At 44.6% G+C, this 20,760-nt stretch overlaps 1 protein-coding gene across 2 annotated transcripts in view; it reads right to left on the bottom strand.

The window, feature by feature from the left end:
• LOC143935487 (histone-lysine N-methyltransferase EZH1-like) overlaps window positions 1–20,760 on the bottom strand; it is a 598,044-nt gene that overhangs the window by 322,021 nt on the left and 255,263 nt on the right. For both annotated transcript variants that reach the window (XM_077459407.1, XM_077459408.1), the window contains exons 7-9: window positions 9,640–9,804; window positions 8,681–8,782; window positions 419–521 (exon numbers count right to left, since the gene is read on the bottom strand). In XM_077459407.1, coding sequence (XP_077315533.1) covers window positions 419–521; window positions 8,681–8,782; window positions 9,640–9,804 — 370 coding nt within the window. The remainder of the gene's footprint in view (window positions 1–418; window positions 522–8,680; window positions 8,783–9,639; window positions 9,805–20,760) is intronic.

Here is a 20,760-nt window from a genome sequence, read left to right as displayed (position 1 = left end):
TCGGCGCCTCGGCGGACATACTACAATTCGAAAGCCGCGCCTCCGCCTCCGCCTGTGATAGGCGGAACACTGAATTTCCCAGCAGCCTGTGTTCCGCCTATCACGGACATCGTCTCATCCTCGTACTACGGACGAGGATGAGACGATGTCCGTGATAGGCGGAACACAGGCTGCTGGGAAATTCAGTGTTCCGCCTATCACAGGCGGAGGCGGAGGCGCGGCTTTCGAATTGTAGTATGTACGCCGTCTGTCTGCTCGATACGCTGATCGAGCAGTCAGACGGCGATGACTCGAGTATAAGCCGAGGGGGGCACTTTCAGCCTCAAAAAAAGAGGCTGAAAATCTCGGCTTATACTCGAGTATATACGGTACTTAAGCTCAGAGATGTTTGCATACAATATAACTCCATTATACGTACCTCTCCTTAACTTCCTCTGGAAAGCCTCTGTCTGGAAACACAGCCGATATTGCAGTAAAAATCAGATCACTGGGAAGATGGCTTTTACAGATTTTCTTATTTCCTGAAAGTTACAAACATAAAATAAAAAAGAAGACAATACAGGTAATATTACAAGCCTGGTAGAAGCCAAGTCAAAGCAAGAAGCTGACAAAGAATGTTGAAAAGGATGCTGCTTGAGAAAGTATCTAGAATATTATTCAATTTAACCTTAAAAGGGGTTTTTCCAATTCAATCAATAAAAGAGAAAAGTTTCACATGCATTCACTATACATCTTAACCACTTCAGCTTTCACACCTGTTTACCCCTTATAGACCAGAGCAATTTCCAAATTTCTGCTATAAGTCTGTTTATTCTGTGATAATTTTACCATTACTTAACCAGTTCCCGACCAGCGCACGCCGATGTACATCGGCAGAATGGCACGGGCAGGCATACTGGTGTACAGGTACGTCCAATCTTTAATGCCGCCCTGGCATCGCGAGCGCGCCGGCGGCGGCACGCTTGCATGCTGGTCGGGACCCCCCGTGATCGGCTTGCAGGGCGGCTGAATGGAGAGATGCCGTTGTAAACAGCATCTCCCCATTCTGCCTAGCAACAAGTGATGCTCATCTCTGCTCCATGTGATTGGAGCAGAGATCAGTGTTCACTAAATGAAAGCCCAGCCCTCAACAGTTAGTGATACACCCCTAGGAACACTTAACCCCCACACTGCCACCCACTGGTTAACCCCTTCACTGCCAGTGTCATTTACACAGAAATCACTGCATTTGTATAGCAGTGATTGCTGTATAAATGACAATGGTCCCAAAAATGTGTCAAAAATGTCTGATGTGTCCACCATAATGTCACAGTCACAATAAATATCGCTGATCGCCGCCATTACTAGTAAAAAAAAAATATTAATAAAAATGCCATAAAACCATCCCCTATTTTGTAAACACTATAACTTTTGCGCAAACCAATCAATAATCGCTTATTGCGATTTTTTTTTACTAAAAATATGTAGAATACGTATCGGCCTAAACTGAGGGAAAAATTATTTTTTTTATATATTTTTGGGGGATATTTATTATAACAAAAAGTAAAAAATAATGCGTTTTTTTCTAAATTGTCGATCTATTTTTTTTTTATAGCGCAAAAAATAAAAACCGTAGGGGTGATCAAATACCACCAAAAGAAAGCTCTATTTGTGGGAAAAAAATGACATCAATTTTGTTTGGGAGCCACGTCGCATGACCGCACAATTGTCAGTTAAAGCGACGCAGTGTCGAATCGCAAAAAGTGGTCTGGTCTTTGGCCAGCAAAATGGTCCGGGGCTGAAGTGGTTAACAACGTAATATATATGTTGTTTTTCTAAGGACATTGTAACTATTGTCCTGCAACAATTATTTATTTTTGCAATAATTAGACAGTTTTATTCTGCAATTTCTCCTGTTTAAAACACAAACATTATGACTTTGGTACAAAGCATTACAAAGTTATTTACAAAGGAAGAAAAGTAGGTTTTCAATTTTGCGCTTTTTTCAGTGTGATACGTGTAAATATATGTAAAAAGTGTAAAAATATTGTTGAACAAAGGAAACAAAAAACAGGGAAAAAGTTTAAATATTAGTTAATAAAATAGAAAAAAAAATTGAAATCACCAGAAAAATTATAACTGAATGTAGACAGAGAATAAGGACTTAATTAGTGCTGATCAAAGTAAACTAAGGGTTAATAAGGGGTTAAACAGAGGAAAGCTTTCTCTTTTTTGTTTGTTTTTTTAAATTAAAAGAAAAAAAAAAACTTTTTTTACATGTCAGATTTTCCTTGCTTTAAAGCAGAGTTCCACCCACAAGTGGAACCGCCGCTCATTTCTCCCTCTGGTGCCATATTTGGCACCTTTTGGGGGGAGCAGATACCTGTCAGTAGGGACCCTGCGTGAAGCCATAATGCTACACTGCCGGGGTTCTCTCACCTGCAATGGTGGGTGCAGCACCCGACAGCTGACGGAAATATCAGCTTCGGTGCGATATTTCTGGACTCCAGGACAGGTAAGTGTCCTATTATTAACCACTTGCCGCCCGCCAATAGTCAAATGACGGCTGCAAAGTGGTTTCAAAATCCTGACCGGACGTCATAGGACGTCCTCAGGATTATGAGCCGCTGCGCGCCCCCGCTGCGTCCCCAACACCCCGCAACTACGATCTCGGTAAAGAGTCTCCAACGGAGACTCTTTACCACTTGATCAGCCGTGTAGAATCACGGCTGATCACAGTGTAAATAGGAAGGTGATCGGCTTTTGCTCACTCGCTTCTGACAGACGCGAGTAGAGGAGAGCCGATCGGCTGCTCCTCTGACGGGGGGGGGGTTCTATGCTGATCGATTATCAGCACAGCACCCCCCCCCCCCGAGGATGCCCATACTGGACCACCAGGGACACCACCAGGGATGCCCAGCACCAGGTATGCCACCCTAGACCACCAGGGATGCCAGTCAGTGCCCACAATGGATGCCAATCAGTGCCCACAATGGGCATCACTGATTGGCAAGCATTGTTTGGCACTGATTGGCATCCATCAGTACAAAACAATGCAATGTCGCTTATCAGTGCCCATCCGTGCCACCTATCAGTGCCCATCCATGCCCAATCATGCCGCCTATCCATGCCAGCTATCAGTGTCCATCCGTGTCGCCCATCAGTGCCACCTATCGTTGCCACCTATCGGTGCCACTTCATCGGTGCCCATCAGTGAAGGAGAAAACGTACTTATTTACAAAATTTTGAAACTGAAACAAAAAAAACATTTTTTTCAACATTTTCGATCTTTTTTTATTTGTTTAGCAAAAAATAAAATCTGTAGAGGTGATCAAATACCACCAAAAGAAAGCTCTATTTGTGGGGAAAAAATTGTAAAAATTTAATTTGGGTACAGTGTAGCATTACTGCGCAATTGTCATTCAAAGTGCGACATCGCTGAAAGCTCAAAATTGGTCTGGGCAGGAAGGTATTTAAGTGCCCAGTATTGAAGTGGTTAAAAGTCAGCAGCTGCAGTATGTGTAGCTGCTGGCTTTTAATTTTTGCAAGGTCGGGCGAACCTCCTCTTTAAACGACTTTATCTGCAGATTGAAATTCATCACTTTGATCTGTAGATGAATAGACAGAAAGTTACAAAATGAAAGAATGTTACATTGTATCTTTCTGTATTTGCAGCTGAGCAATGTTGTTGATAAACATTGGCAGACTTTTTTTTTCTTTTACAGCTCCTGCTCCCGGGACCTTCTCTGTGTACTCAGCAATGCAGCTGTGATTAATCAGAGCTCAACTGCCATGTACTTGGACAAGGGGGTGCTGCCATAAGGACTGGAGGTACTACACACCTCATGTGTACAATGATGACATTTGTTTGGGTGTGTCCAGCGCGCCTAGAGTCTAAAGGGGCTTTCCAATTAATTTTATAAAAAGATATAAGTTCCACATTCTGCTTCATACATAGAAACATAAAAGAGTGACGGCAAAAAAGAACAAGTGGTCCACCAAGTTTACACCGCAAATTTTTTATGTAGCCATTTTTTTTTAACCACTTAAGGACCACCGCATGTAATGTACGTCGGCACAATGGCACCGACAGGCACAAGCACGTACATGTACGTGCTTGCCTTCCAGCGGGTGGGGGGGTCCAATCGGACCCCCTCCCGCTGGCTGCGGCGGTCCGTTTCGCTTCAGGAGCGATCTGGGATGAGGGGATGACCGTTGGTTTCTGGCCATCCCCTCTTGATCGCTCCTGGCGAATGAGAAGCTTCCCCCGCCTGTGTAGTGTAAACACAGGCAGGGAGGAAGTGATGTCATTCTCCTCGGGGCGGTCTTTTTGACCGGACTGCGAGGAGAACACATAGTAAGTGCACCAAACACTACACTGACATGTAGGTACACATAGGCACACAAATCACCCCCCGGTCGCCCCCCGCCCCCCCTCCCCAGTCACAGTGTCACTGATTGCAGTGATCATTTATTTACTGATCACTGCATTTAGTGTCAGTTGTGACAGTAAAAACTGTCAGGGCAGTTAGTGTTAAGTCCAGGGTAGCCCCCTACCCCCCCCCATAAAGGTTTAACCCCCTGATTGCCTCTAGAGTTAACCCTTTCACCCCCTTTTGTCAGTGTCACTAAGCAATCGTTTTTCTGATCGCTGCATTAGTGTCACTGGTGCCGCTAGGTAGCTGGTTATTTTTTATGTTCACCGCCAGGTTTTTATAGCGTTAGGTACCCCCATATACTACCTAATAAAGATTTTAACCCCCTGATTGCCCCTAGAGTTAAGCCTTTCACCAGTGATCTCCGTATAAGTGCCACTGGTGACGCTGGTTAGCCATTTAGTTATTTAGGTTCCCCGTCAGGTTTTTATATAGCGTCAGGGACCCCCATATACTACCTAATAAAGATTTTAACCCCCCTGATTGCCCCTAGTTAACCCTTTCACCAATGATCACCGTATAAGTGTTACAGGTGACTCTGGTTAGTTAGTTTGCTTTTTATAGCATCAGGGCACCCACCATTTATTACCCAATAAAGGTTTAACCCCCTGATCATCCAGCGGGTGATATCAATTAGGTTTTAGGGTCAGGGTCTGCGTCGCCCCAGGCAGCGCTAGGTTAGTGCCAGTACCATTGACACCCACGCGCAAAGCATACACCTCCTGTAGTGGTATAGTATCTGAACAGATCAATATCTGATCTGATCAGATCTATACTAGCGTCCCCAGCAGTTTAGGGTTCCAAAAAAATGCATTGTTAGCGGGATCAGCCCAGATACCTGCTAGCACCTGCGTTTTGCCCCTCCGCCCAGCCCACCCAAGTGCAGTATCGATCGATCACTGTCACTTACAAAACACTAAACACATAACTGCGGCGTTCGCAGAGTCAGGCCTGATCCCTGCGATCGCTAACAGTTTTTTTTGGTAGCCAAAAATTGATAGCATGTTCTCAATTTTCCCGATGGAAAAACTTTCTATTGGAAATTCCGATTATGTGTATGCAATTCCGACACGCCAAAAATTCGGACAGCTAAATTCCGATGGAGCATAGACACAGTCGCATTTTCTGATGAAAAGTTCTCATCGGTTTTCTTCTGGCCGGAATTCCGATCTTGTGTACGTAGAATTTGGGTAAAATAACCACAGCGAGTTATGTGATACAATTATCTATGTAATTAAAGTAGAATAGGCAAAACTTTTTTTTACTCATTTTGAATAGAGCAAACCCTGTCAGATTTTATTTTTCACCATCTGCGTCCAATTGAAATTATTTCCCTTCACTTTCTGTTCCATAGCCAAACGGGAAGTGAGAGGAAATCCCTGCAAATTAAGGGAATCCCTTAGGGATGACCAGGTTATCAGAACGAGTGTCCCCATTGGAAGATTTCCTCTATATTACTTTTCTGGGGACAATCCAAAATGTAGAATTTTCTTTTACTTTCCCTTTCAATGATAATGGTAAACAGGACAAATCGAGAGGGTGAATCTCCTTAACTGCTTCCCGACCGCCTCACGCAGATATACTGCGGCAGAAGAACACATACAGGCAGATTAACGTACCTGTACGTTGCCCTTTAAGAGGCGGCTTGCGGGCGCGCGCTCGCCGGGAGCTCCATGAGCGTGATTGCGGGGATACTTGCGAATGTCTCACGGGGAGGAAGAACGGGAAAATGCTAATGTAAACAAGCATTTCCCCATTCTGCCCAATGATCAAGAGCTGTGATCAGTGTTGTGTCACACACAGCCCCTCCCCCCACAGTTAGAATCACTCCCTAGTACACACTTAACCCCTACAGCACCACCTAGTGGTTAGCCCCTTCAATGCCAGTCACATTTACATATGAATCAATGCATTTTTAATTGCACTGATCGCTGTATGAATGTGAATGGTCCCAAAATCACGCCAAAAGTGTCTGAGGTGTCCGCCATAATGACGCAGTCCTGAGAAGAAGAAGAAGAAAAAAAAAAAGAAAAAAAGAAAAAAAACGCTGATCACCACGATTTCTAGTAAAAAAAAAAAAAAAAAAAAAAAAAAAGAATAAAAATGCCATAAAACTATTTTGTAGATGCTATAACTTTTGCACAAACCAATCAAGCGCTTATTGCGATTTTTTTTTACCAAAAATACGTATACGTAAAAAATTTTTATTTATTTTTTTATATTTTAGATATTAAAAAATAATGCGTTTTTCAAAATTGTCGCTTTTTTTTGTTTATAGCGCAAAAAATAAAAATTGCAGAGGTGATCAAATATCATATGTGGTTAGTTAATGTGAGCACAGCAGCAATAAAAACTGACTAATATTCTAATCTCTCACCTCTCTATCCAAAACTAAAAATAATTTTGCCTTTAGTTATACTTTAGTTATCTACTTTAGTTTAGTTATACTTTAAATTTATGCTGTACTTTAAAACACTTTAAATAGATTCGTCGGGAAAAAAAAAACTATGGATTTTGTTCCCGGAATGTCCGACCGTGTGTACAAGGCATTAGTGTTTTTTATGATTTATTAAACCTCTGAAACCAGAATAAGAGATTGTTAATAATAGAGCGTAAATCAACTAACAAGATGTGGGCAGCACAGTGGTGTAGTGGTTAGCACTCTCGCCTAGCAGTAAAAGGGTCGCTGGTTTGTATCCCAACCATGACACTACCTGCCTGGAGTTTGCATGTTCTCCCTGTGCCTGCGTGGGTTTCCTCCGGGTACTCTGGTTTCCTCCCAGACTCCAAAGTCACGCTGGTAGGTTAATTGGTTTCTGTCCAAAATTGGCCATAGTATATGAATGTGAGTTGGGGACCTTGGATTGGGTGCTCCTTGAGGGTAGGGAGCAATGTATGTGTGGAGTGCTGTGTAAATTGACAGTGCTACATGGGTACCTAAAATAAATGATGATAAAGTTGACCTGCCCCCCCCCCCCACTACTTCCAATGTGCGTGCAGATACATCCACTGCACACCAAGATACTCAAAGTGGCTTAAGAGTTTTGAGTTCCCAGAGTTCCTTTTTATATCAGAGGACAGGGATTACCACTGGAGAATCAGAAGACAGGGACCCCTGGCAGGTCACTTGGAAAAACTCCTCTCTCATCCCAGCACTGTATACAGTAATACAGTGACCCCCCCCCCCCCCCACAAACACAAACACACACACACACGCACTACACAGGGCTGAAATAACATTCCTTTACACACAGTCTGTCAGTCTTCACAGGGTGTATCTGGGTATTATTCTGCCCTTTTGACCTGTGAAATTCTCTGGTCAGAATGGCAGTGTAGTTGCAGTAGGCAGATACAGCCTTGGCAGAACATGGCTAACTGTGTTGTAAAGGAATGTGATTTCAGCCTTGTGGAGGAGGAACTGTACAGAGTGCTGCAATGGGAAAGGAGCTCAGCAGCCGGGCATAGCATGCAGGGTGGAGGGGGTGGTCAGGGGGCTTTGGGGGAGCAACTTAGATCAGGGAGGGCAAAGCCACATGACACAAAATCTGGAGACTGCAGCCCTTCAGCCCCCCCCACCCCAAGGATGTGTTAAGGGATTTGTTTTAGCAATTGCTGAAGGTTTCTCTGTTAGTGTTGGCAGGTGTTGAGGGAAGTTCACCTCCCTGAGGTGTGTGTCTTGGTACAGAGAATCCCAGCTGGTGACTAAGAGACATTGAGCAGTGCCATACCTCACCAGTGAAATTGGTCCCATCGTGGCTACAGGACGGCACTCTCCTCCTCTTGCCTCTGCCATTTCATGTTGCCTGCACGCAGCACAGACATTTCCCCATCTTTCCCCCACCCAATGGGAACAGATGGGTTTGGACTGTGGAAGGTAAAGTATAAACCCAGTACTCGAGCATGGCTTTGGGGCCCTAGGGAAGATCAGAGCTGGATTTTGGGGAGGATAGGATAATATGACAGGGAGGCTGCAGGGGCCCCCTGGAGCTAGGGGCGGGGTTGCGATTGTGACCCCTGCAACCCCTTATGCTACACCCATGGTTGGCTATTTTTCCCCATGCTGCAAATACATCCTTTTTATGCAAGTTCCCTTTGGTTATCATAAGGCTATTTCAGCTTCAGATAGGTACAGGCAAGCTAATCCCACTACTATCTCTAAGTTTCAGCAATTTTCTATTATCATTATAATGGGACTTCATTAACGCAAATGAAAATGCAGAGGACATTTATCTTCTGTAATGTTACATATATCTATTTGGCTTTACCTCGCGTTTTGTTTTGGTTTGAGGTTTTCTCCTCTCCCTCTGCTCTGGTCTCTGCCTGTCCCTTTGATGCTGGGTGGCTTCCAAGGTTTGTCTGGGATTCACCTGCATAGTTTAAACAAATGCAACCATAACTGTTATTATATTAAGAATGTATACCAGATGTGAAACGCTTGCTTGGATCACTCTTGGATCTTCCAGTCATACAAATGTTAAAGAATATAAAAATTAGAACCCATGCATCCTCTCTGCTCAGCATGCTATAAAAGAACAGGTCTAAAAGCAAAAAAGCTCTTTCATTAAGCAAGAGCTTTACATATCAATTAGGAAAGGTGTTGATAGGTATTAGTACAAGGATTTAAAGTAATCCTGTGCTTTATGCGGGGCAGCTCACAAACAGAAGGTACAGAGCCAATAGTTTCTGTTCCATGCCTTTAGCTGCTGATCACAGCAAAGTTAGCAACCAGCTAACTGGTCACATCAATTCGGTGGTTAATAAACCATTGGGTAAAAAGGAGTAACTGGGAGGCCACAGCCATCCGGTTCAGACAGGCATAGACATGAGTTGGTGAAGGAAGTAGAAATATTCTATAGTATATGCAGCTCCATCCTGCCTCTCATCTGACCACTATATTAATCCCTCACCTCCCTAATCCTGCTCATCTGCACATTAAATACCTCCATTTTAATTCTTCCACTGTATGTGACTCACATATTAACTTCCACATCCATTCATAAACTTTTCTACATTCCCCATGCCTCTTCTACAGCTGCTTTCTGGCCGCTGTTTTGATTACATTTCTGGAGAGTGGCTGTAGCAGCATGAGGGAGTAGAGTAAATTTTATGAATGGATGTTACTGGTGATTTGTAGCCCCTTCTGTAAATGTATTATATATAATTGGGGGGGGGGGGGGGGGGCAAAACTCAACTGGCTTAAAGGTTTCCACAAAAAGATACTGACCCTCCTCTGCTATTCTCTTCCTCTTTCGGGTCATTGGCCCATCTGTTTTCAACTCCTCTCCTTTGTTTGCCACTGGGTCAGCATGCACTTTTTCCCCCTCATCTGCATATTGAAGAAGAGCGTCTACCAATTCCAGAAAGATAGCATCATCTAAGACACCGGCACCTGCACATAAATGTAAGTCAGCACTCTTTCATAATTGAACAAAATCATATATAAAATATAATTAGTAGCAACAAATAAGTCATTACAATAAAATTCAAAGGTATATAGATTAATAGGACATTTGCCATAAGATATGAGTAATACACAATAAAGAAATGATCTGGCAGCACAGTGGATAAGTGGTTAGCACTACTGCCTAGCAGCCATAGGGTCCTTGTGTGATTTACAACCACGGCACTACCTCAAGGCTTTTGCATAATCTCCCTATGCCTGTGTGGCTTTCCTCCAGGTACTCTGGTTTCCTCCCACTCTCCAAAAACATTCTGGTAAATGAATTGACTCCTGTCTAAATCAGCCCTGGTATGTGTATGTATGAATGCAAGTTAGGAACCTTAGATTGTAAGCTCCTTGAGGGCAGGGACTGACGTAAATGTATAATATATATGTAAAGAGCTGCATAAATTGATGGCGCTATACAAGTCCCTGTCATAAATAAATAAACCTGATTAACAAATAGTTAACAAATAGTTCACTTGTGTTATGAACTCTCCAACACCTTTTTCGGTGGCTAAAACAAGAAAGTTAGAATGCTTTATAACATGGCTATCTGGTAACACGTGTCAGACTTGTTTTTTGTTTATCTATAGGGAGTTATTTACTAAAGGAAAATCCACTTTGCACTGAAAGTGCACTTGGAAGTAAAGTCGCTGTAGATCCGAGGGGGACATGCAAGGAAAAAAAAGCAGCATTTTAGCTTGCATACGATTGGATGATAAAATCTGTAGTGCTTCAACTCATTTCAGATCTACCCCTTAGATTTAGAGCGACTGCACTTCCAAGTGCACTTGCAGTGCAAAGTGGATTTGCCTTTCGTAAATAACCCCCATCCTATACTTGCAAACTATTCTTAATTAGCTATTCTGACAAAGCTGCTAACATCAGTAAAAACTGTTCAATCATGTGGGTGCTTTCCACACTGTATAAAAAAAATTCTGTCAGGGACCAGTCGGGGGGGGGGGGGGCTTTATCCCTAGAGAATGTCCCTACATCTGTATGTTTCAACAAACATCTGTCTGCTCCCCATATGACAAATGTTCTTCACTGAATTCCACAACATTAGTAACTAGGCTGCATGAAAACGGTAGTGTTGCTCATGTAGCGAGTAGGATTAGAATGGATTTCTATCACTTGGATATTTGCTGAGAAAAACATCTTTGTGCGTTTTTTTTTTTTTGTTTTTATTTATATTAAAACAAAATTCAATTTGTGCTGTTAAAATTATTATTTGTACTGCTTTGATTTAATTGTAACAGTTTGTTTTTATTTGATCAAACCCCACCCACTTTGCATCCCATGTTATTAGATACTATAACAAATACACCATTCATTTGTGCTGCGTTTGTGCAAACATTTACATTTGTGCCAGTTTGGCTTTGAAGATACAGGCAGTCCCCGGGTTACAAACAAGATAGGGTAGGTTTTGTTCTTAAGTTGAATTTGTATGTAAGTTGGAACAGGTATATTTTTTAAGTGCAAGTCCAGGCAAAAATTTTTTTACGTTTTGGATAGATAGGGAAGGGTTAAAACCCCCGTAAAGTTTGTTTTGCTGTCTGTGCCCCTTTTCAGAAGATTTCTTTTTTCTTTTAGATCAGAAACAATTTTATTAAGGAAATACAATTCATAACAAAAAGGTAGTATATACACAAGACTAAGCCAAGACATCCACACACATACAAATTAAGAGTTTGCAGACTAAGGAAGGGCTTGGTCTGTTTCAGCTACCATGTTAAATAGCAGTGTAGGGGATTGCAGCCACTCCATCCAAGAGCCCTGTGCCATCATCACATGTTTAAAGTAAATGTAGTAAAAATGCATAGTTTTAGGCGGACCTGAAATGTTCCCAAATTTGGCGATGGTACTCATTGCTGCCTCCAGTGAGCGCAGGGTGTCTCCCAATAGCAACATAGTATAGTCTGCACAAAGCATGACTTTCTCCTGCAGCTCGCCAAATTGGAAGCCTATTATATCAGGGTTTTGCCTGATGGATGCAGCCAGGGTTCAATCGCTAACGCAAATAATAATGGCAATAGGGGACATCCCTGATGAGTGCCTCTACCCAGGGAGAATGTGGAGGAGATCCTGTCAGCCTCCCGAATGGCAGCCACCGGTTGACTATACAATAGTTGGACCCAGGACAAGAAGACAGAGTCAAAGCCAAATTTAGATAGGATAGCCCAAAGAAAGGGAAATTCTACACTATCAAAGGCCTTGGCCACATCTAGGAACAATAGTGCTCTGCTGCCCATATTATCGGCTCTGGCCTGCATATTAAAAGGAACAGTCTGCGCAGATTAACACTCGTTGACATTTGTGGCATGAAGCCATATTGGTGTGGGTGGACAATCGTGGAGATAGCTTTGAGGCGTAGGGCTAGCACCTTTGCAAAGATTTTTATGTCGCTCTGAAGTAAGGAGATCCATCTATACCAAGGGTGTCCAACCTTTTGAAGAGCGAGGGCCACTTAAGCGACTTGGTAACTGGTCGCGGGCCACAATTAGTGGAGCGGACGCAAGACAGATCCATGTCCGCTCTGTATATGCAGAGCAGACATGGACATAGCCCACTCTACTCTGTGGACCCCCTATCCGATCCAACCAGAAGGAAGGAGACGGATCCCCTTCTGTTTTTTTTCTTCGTGGATCAGATTGGGGGTAGGTGGGTGCAAATGGACACAAGTCCGTTTACATCTGCCACTTCATAGGAGGCGATTGGAAGGTCTGCTGGGCTGAACCGATCATGTGAAAGGGGCCTAAGGCTGCTTTCACACTGATGTGCGGCAGTTTACCTGCACTGTGGGTACAGTACAGTGCGCACCTGTGGCTTTCCTGCAGGTTAGCTGCACTTTGCCATCGATGTCTATTATATCCTGCAGGTATGGTGCACTTTCTGAAAGCTCACCAAACCTGCAGATAGTAACACAAGTCTATGACTCAGTGCAGGTAACCAGAAGGTGCAATGTGCTGCACCTGTGGATCAGTTTGAAAGCAGCCCAGTAACCACTGCAGAACAGATATGTCCATATATACACTGCTTTCAGTAATAAACTTACCTTTAAATAACAGTCTTCTATTCAGGTATCGTCGGCTGTTGCTGTCCCAGGCAGAATGCATTTGGCATCACTCCGCTTGGGACAGGAGCTATAAAGAAAGCATCTGCAAAGGCGGTTCTGCTCCCTCCACAGCCACTTGCTTTCTCTACAGCTGGCTTCATTTAAAACATTGATGCTCTGGGATGGCAGGTCAGCAGCCCATGATCTGGGCTTGAGAACCTGCTATCCCAAAGCACAAGGTCATGGGCCACATCAGAAGGCTCTGCGGGCTATATGTGGCCCCCTGGCCACTGGTTGGGCACCCCTGATCTATATGAACCAGGATCCATGTGGTCCTTACCTGGTTTCAATAGAAGTATTATATTAGCTTTGGTCATAAAAGTACGGTAAAGTACCACGCTGCCTAGCAGCATTGAACACCTTTAGCATAAATGGCAAAATCCGTTCCCCATACAGTTTGTATGTCTCCATTGGCAGATCGTCATCTCCTGGAGCCTCACAATTGGGGAATGCAGCTGTCGCCTGCTGAAGCTCCTTCAAGGTAAGCGGAGAGTCAAGCATTTCCCTGCTATCAGTAAAGAGTTCTGGTAAGCAGATACTGTTTAGGTATTCCACAATATCTTCCCCTATACATAGACATAGACAGCCAAGTAGCGACCTCGTAAAATCGGAGTCATAAAGGCTTGGTAACGCACCACCCATAAAGCGCTTACTGCCCTGGTAGAGTGCACTCTAAAGGAGAAAACCAAATTAAAACAGTTGATTTAGACACTATTTGCCCTTTCCTGAGACCTCCTGGTAGCGCCACAAATATTAGTTTTCCTTATCTGAGCAGTCGCTTCAGATAGGCCTTGACTGCTCTCACTACAACGAGAGTGTGCAACTATTTTAGTAGCTGATTTGAACGCTGGCAGCACAACAAACGTGTTTCCCGTATCTGAAACATTAAGATATACCTTTACCGCTCTCACTATAGTGGAGAGGAAGTAATAACATTCCTTCTGCAGAACAAGGTTCTGCTAAAAAGGAAGGTAAGAAACGTCTTGATTCAATTGACAGCTAGATCTTTTTAGGAAAAAAGCCTGGGTGAGGATTTAACATCACCCTATCCCTAAGAATAATTAAGTATGGCACTATACAAAAGAAAGCTGCCAACACTGAGGCTACTGCAACCAAGAACACCAATTCCCCCATTAGGAGGATCAAAGGAATATGGTGCATCGGCCCAAGGTGCGGTCCTTGTAAGCCAACAAAACTAGACTCAACCCTACGGGCACAAGTGTGACCTAACTGGTGGATTTATACGAGTTGTCCCTTGTTTAAAAAGGCCCAGATCAAAGAATGTGAAGCAAGCGGCCTTTCAAAAACAATGACAAAGGCCGAGATCTGACCCTTGATGGTATTCAAGGCTAGCTTAATTTTTACTCCCAACTGTAGGAAGGCAAGAATTCTACCTATGACATACCTCCAAGGATGCCATCTTTTGGTTCATTCATACCAGGAAACATCTCCAGACCCTATAATAAATGGTCCTAGAGGCCTGCTTTCTTGCATTAATCAGGGTAGTTACCCCTGAACCTGAAAGCCCGCCAATTCTTTAAAACGTGGGCTTCAATAGACAAACTGTTAAATTTAGCGATTGTAAGGCCGGATGGAATACTGGCCCTTTGTGAAAGCAAGTCTGGACTAGATGGAAGAGTCCACAGTTTCCCTACTGCCAACATTACGATCTCTGCATACCAGGATTTTCAGGGCCATGCCGGGCTAGTAGTATTACCGGCTTCCCTTCCACTCTGAGCATGTGTAGAATCTGCGGAAGCAGCTGAACTGGAAGGAATGTATAAATCAGCGAAACTGATCCCACGGGGTCACTAACGCATCTGTCTCATATGCAAGTGGATCCCTAGCCCTTGACACAAAGCTGTACAATTTCTTGTTAAACCTGGATGCCCAAAAATCTTATCTGGTCAGAAAAAAGTTGGGGTGCAGAGGCCATTCTCCCAGGAACAATTGTTGATGGCTCCAGAGAGCCGCCTGTTAATTCTCCAATTCACGAAATGAAGATGGTCGATTGGCAAGGTACAAGCTCCTCTTCACAAACCAGAACATGGCCCACTTCCCTTTGGCTGCGTGACTTCTAGTGCCTCCTTGGTAATCGTCATGAAGGATCTTCCTTTCTGCCATCTTTGCTGAAGTACCGCCTTATCCCTGGGACCAGATCCTTTGGATAATGCCTTGGTTAGGATCTACATGTTCCAGGCAGACGGAATAATGCTTATAGCAGCCTTGAACGAAACTGAGTATAGGGAACCGCTTGAATGAAGCCATCTTCCCTAGCCTGAATCCTGAAAAACGGCTAGCTGGAAGTCCTTCTAAGCCCCAGATAGGAAGAAGGTGAAGGTGATAAGTTGCTGAGGTTAGTGCTGCGACTTATTGGAAATCCATGGAAAATAATAAAAGCACCATCTTTTAACATCAACATAAGAAATTGCTTGTCAGACGTTGCATTTAGAATTTTAAAGGTGAAGTAGAAATAAAAATAGACAATGTGTGCTTAAAGTAACTTTACAATGCTGCTTCCCATCAGACATTGATAGCAAAGGTATAGCATACAGGGGTGGCCTGCAGCACTAGGCGGAATACAGAGCCAGCAGCGCTACAGTAATATTAAAAAAAAAAAAAACACTTAGGGTCCGTTCACACAGGGGCAACTCCGATCCGACTTCAGGTCGCCCCTAGTCGCCTCAGGTCGGACAACATTTAAAAAGCAATGTAAGTGAATGAGAGCCGTCTTAATGCACACTACTCAAGTCGCTCCGACTTCAGAAAAGGTTCCTGTACTACTTGAATCCGACTTGTAGGCGACCGGCACCCATTGATTTCAATGGAGGTCGCCTCCAAGTCGGATCTCCGTTTATATGGAGGCGACTCTGACAGAATTATCAGCTCTCAAGAGGGCACTCCACGCCAAATTTATGAAAAAAAATTGGCGTGGGTTCCCCCTCCGAGAGCATACCAGGCCCTTAGTTTTGGTATGAATTCCAAGGGGAACTCCCTACGCCGAAAAAACGGCGTGGGGGTCCCCCCCAGATTCATACCAGACCCTTATCCGAGCACGCTACCCGGCCGGCCAGGAAAGGGGGTGGGGATGCGCGTGCGCCCCCCCTCCTGAGCCGTACCAGGCCGCGTGCCCTCAACATGGGGGGTGCCTTGGGGAAGGGGGGCGCGCGCCCCCCCCACCCCAAAGCACCTTGTCCCCATGTTGATGAGGACAAGGGCCTCTTCCCGACAACCCTGGCCGTTGGTTGTCGGGGTCTGCGGGCGGGGGGCTTATCGGAATCCGGGAGCCCCCTTTAATAAGGGGGCCCCCGGATACCGGCCCCCCACCCTATGTGAATGAGTATGGGGTACAATGTACCCCTACCCATTCACCTGTAAAATAAAAGTACAAAAAAAACACAACACAGGGGTAAAATATTTTATTGCACAGCTCCGGGGGTCTTCCGTCTTCGGGGGTCTTCTCGCCGGACTCCTCCGCTATCTTCTTGTAGCTCTTTTGCTAGCGGAGGAGTCCGGCTTTCTTCCTCGCCGCCGGCCTCTTCTCCCGACTTCGGGGGTCTTGTCCCCCTCTTCGGTTCTTCTGCCGGGCCACCGCGCCTTCTTATAGCTCTTTTACAGGCGGTGGCCCGGTCTTCTGTCGCCGCCGTCGCCGCCGCCGCCTTCCGTTCTTCTTCTTCTTCTCCAGGAGATGTTGCCTCGACGCTCTCTCCGGCCGGAATGCCAGGGACGCACTGCGCGGCCACTTATATAGGGACAATGGGGCAGTGTCACATGTCATAGTCCCATGTGACATCAACCCATGTGACCAACCCATGTACTTTTATTTTACAGGTGAATGGGTAGGGGTACATTGTACCCCATACTCATTCACATAGGGTGGGGGGCCGGTATCCGGGGGCCCCCTTATTAAAGGGGGCTCCCGGATTCCGATAAGCCCCCCGCCCGCAGACCCCGACAACCAATGGCCAGGGTTGTCGGGAAGAGGCCCTTGTCCTCATCAACATGGGGACAAGGTGCTTTGGGGTGGGGGGGCCGCGCGGCCCCCCCTTCCCCAAGGCACCCCCCATGTTGAGGGCACGCGGCCTGGTACGGCTCAGGAGGGGGGGGCGCACGCTCGTCCCCACCCCCTTTCCTGGCCGGCCGGGTAGCGTGCTCAGATAAGGGTCTGGTATGAATCTGGGGGGGACCCCCCACGCCGTTTTTTCGGCATAGGGAGTTCCCCTTGGAATCCATACCAGACCTAAGGGCCTGGTATGCTCTCGGAGGGGGAACCCACGCCAATTTTTTTTCATAATTTGGGGTGAAGTTCCCTCTTTGGAGCTCATTCTCTGATTGGCCGCGGCAAAAGTCGCCTGGCCTGGGGCGACTTAAAGTCGTGTTGTAAGTCGTGTTCAGGTCGTGTCCAAGTTGCCTCCAAAAGTCGTGTTGAAAGTCGTGTTGCCCCTGTGTGAACGGACCCTTACTGTGCTGTGTGAAACTTATAAGATTTCATCTTGAACAAAGACAGACTGCAAAAAAAATTTTTTGCGTATGCAATAACCTGGCTGCAGTGGAACGAAGCTAAATGGAGTAAATGTATTGCAAAGAATAAGGTGGTTCGTATGTTTGGAGAGTGTCCTTGAATATTGGTATTGAATATTGGTATTTGTCTGCATTGCCCTTGTATATTGACTTTCATATTAAGAAAACAGTAATGTCTCCTAGTGGACGGTCAAAACCAGGATTAAAAAATTGAGACCGAAGTAAAAAAGGGTGCTATAACAGAAGCTACGGGGAAAGAAAAAAATAAAAAAATAAAATAAAATTAGTCGTGGGGTGAAAATAGATACTTTAACCACTTAACGACCGCCACATGCCATTGTACGTCATCACAATGGCATGTACAGGCACAAGCACGTACATGTACTTGCTTGCCTTCCAGCGGGTGGGGGGTCCGATTGGACCCCCTCCCGCTGGATGCAGCGGTCCGTTTCGCTGCAGGAGCGGCCATCCCCTCTTGATCGCTCCTGGCGAATGAGAAGCTTCCCCTGCTGTGTATAGTAAACACAGGCAGGGAGGAAGTGATGTCATTCTCCTCGGGGCGGTCTTTTTGACCAGACTACGAGGAGAACAGTGAAAGTAAGTGTGCACCAACACTACACTGACATGTAGGTACACAAACCCCCCCCCCCCGATCGCCCCCCATCCCCCCTCCCCCTCCCAGACACAGTGTCACTGATTGCAGTGATCATTTATTTACTGATCACTCTGCATTCAGTGTCAGTTGTGACAGTAAAAACTGTCAGGGCTGTTAGTGTTAGGTCCAGGGTAGCCCCCTCCCCCCCCAATAAAGGTTTAACCCCCTGATTGCCCCTAGAGTTAACCCTTTCACCCCCTTTTGCCAGTGTCACTAAGCGATCGTTTTTCTGATCGCTGCATTAGTGTCACTGGTGCCGCTAAGTAGCTAGTTAATTTTTTAGGATCACCGCCAGGTTTTTATAGCGCTAGGTACCCCGATATACTACCCAATAATGGTTTTAACCCCCTGATTGCCCCTAGTTAACCCTTTCACCCCCTTTTGCCAGTATCACTAAGCGATCATTTTTCTGATCGCTGCATTAGTGTCACTGGTGTCGCTAGGTAGCTAGTTATTTTTTTAGGTTCACCGCCAGGTTTTTATAGCGCTAGGTACCCCTATATACTACCCAATAATGGTTTTAACCCCCTGATTGCTCTTAGTTAACCCTTTCACCAGCGATCACCGTATAAGTGTCACTGGTGACGCTGGTTAGCCAGTTAGTTATTTAGGTTCCCTGTCAGGTTTTTATATAGCGCCAGGGACCCCCATATACTACCTAATAAAGATTTAAACCCCCTGATTGCCCCTATTTAACCCTTTCACCAGTGATCACCGTATAAGTGTTACGGGTGACTGGTTAGTTAGTTTGCTTTTTATAGCATCAGGGCACCCACCATTTATTACCCAATAAAGGTTTAACCCCCTGATTACCCGGCGGGTGATATCAATTAGGTTTTAGGGTCAGGGTCTGCGTCGCCCCAGGCAGCGCTAGGTTAGTGCCAGTACCGCTAACACCCGTGTGCAAAGCATAAACCTCCTGTAGTGGTATAGAATCTGAACAGATCAATATCTGACTGATCAGATCTATACTAGCGTCCCCAGCAGTTTAGGGTTCCAAAAAAATGCATTGTTAGCAGGATCAGCCCAGATACCTGCTAGCACCTGCGTTTTGCCCCTCCGCCCAGCCCAACCAAGTGCAGTATCGATCGATCACTGTCACTTACAAAACACTAAACACATAACTGCAGTGTTCGCAGAGTCAGGCCTGATCCCTGCGATCGCTAACAGTTTTTTTGGCAGCGTTTTATATTTAAATCCGGAAGGCAGTGCTTGGTTTTCGGGGTCCCGTACATGGCTAGGCTCCCAAAAAGTCCCCCACATGTGGTATCCCCATACTCGGGAGAAGCAGAATTTATTTTGGGGTGTAAATTCACTTATGCCCTTAGCATGTGTGAGCCAGATATCATTTAGTGACAACTTTGTGCAAAAAAAAATAAAATTGTAATATTCCTGAAACTTGTGGCAAAATATAAAATATTTCATGGACTCAACATGCCCCTCAGTAAATATCTTGGGGTGTCTACTTTCCAAAATGGGGTCATTTGGGGGGGGGTTTGTGCTATTTTGGCATTTTATGGCCTTCGAAACTGTGATAGGTAGTGAGGAGTGAAATCAAAAATTTGCACCCTTAGAAATCCTGAAGGCAGTGATTGGTTTTCGGGGTGCCGTACGCGGCTAGACTCCCAAAAAGTCCCACATATGTGGTATCCCCGTACTCAGGAGAAGAAGCAGAATATATTTTGGGGTGTAATTCCACATATAACTATGGCATGTGTGAGCAATATATCATTTAGTGACAACTTTTTGTAAACTTTTTTTTTTGTGTCATTATTCAATCACTTGGGCCAAAAAAAAATATTCAATGGGCTCAACATGCTCCTCAGCAATTTCCTTGGGGTGTCTACTTTCCAAAATGGGGTCATTGGGGGGGGTTGTACTGCCCTGCCATTTTAGCACCTCAAGAAATGAGATAGGCAGTCATGAATTAAAAGCTGTAAAAAATTCCAGAAAATGTAGACGCTATAACTTTTGCGCAAACCAATAAATATATGCTTATTGACATTTTTTTTTATTAAAGACATGTGGCTGAATAAAATTTTCCCTAAATGTATGACTAAAATTGAGTTTGATTTTTCTTATAACAAAAAGTAGAAAATGTCTTTTTTTCTCGAAATTTTCGGTCTTTTTCCATTTATATCGCAAAAAATAAAAATCGCAGAGGCAATCAAATACCATCAAAAGAAAGCTCTATTTGTGGGAAGAAAAGGACGCAAATTTCGTTTGGGTACAACATTGCATGACCGCGCAATTACCAGTTAAAGCAGTACAGTGCGAAATTGTAAAAAGACCTCTGGTCCTTAGGCTGACAATTGGTCCGGGCTGAAGTGGTTAAACAGATACCACAATAAAACAATAAAATAATAAGAACAAAAATAATAGTGATATAATAGTGATATATTGGACTGAGTAAGTGTACCCGGACAAATGAAGGGAAAGACACTGAAGACGGGAGCCATCCCTAAATCACCCCGGTGGAGCCTGGTCACTAGCCCTGGTCCAATGAATAAATACGTAACACAAACTGGGGGAACGGAGAAACAGCCAGAAAAAACAACAACAAACAAGAAGTTCTCAAGCTGAAAATAAAGATAAAGATAAAAAGGAAAAG

The sequence above is a fragment of the Lithobates pipiens genome, unplaced genomic scaffold (genome assembly GCF_037356315.1).
Source record: "Lithobates pipiens isolate NorthernLeopardFrog02 unplaced genomic scaffold, aLitPip1_a1.2 Scaffold_28, whole genome shotgun sequence".
Lineage (NCBI taxonomy): Eukaryota > Metazoa > Chordata > Amphibia > Anura > Ranidae > Lithobates > Lithobates pipiens.
Note: the sequence above shows the minus strand (reverse complement) of the source record. Positions and strands in the feature narration are given on the sequence as shown.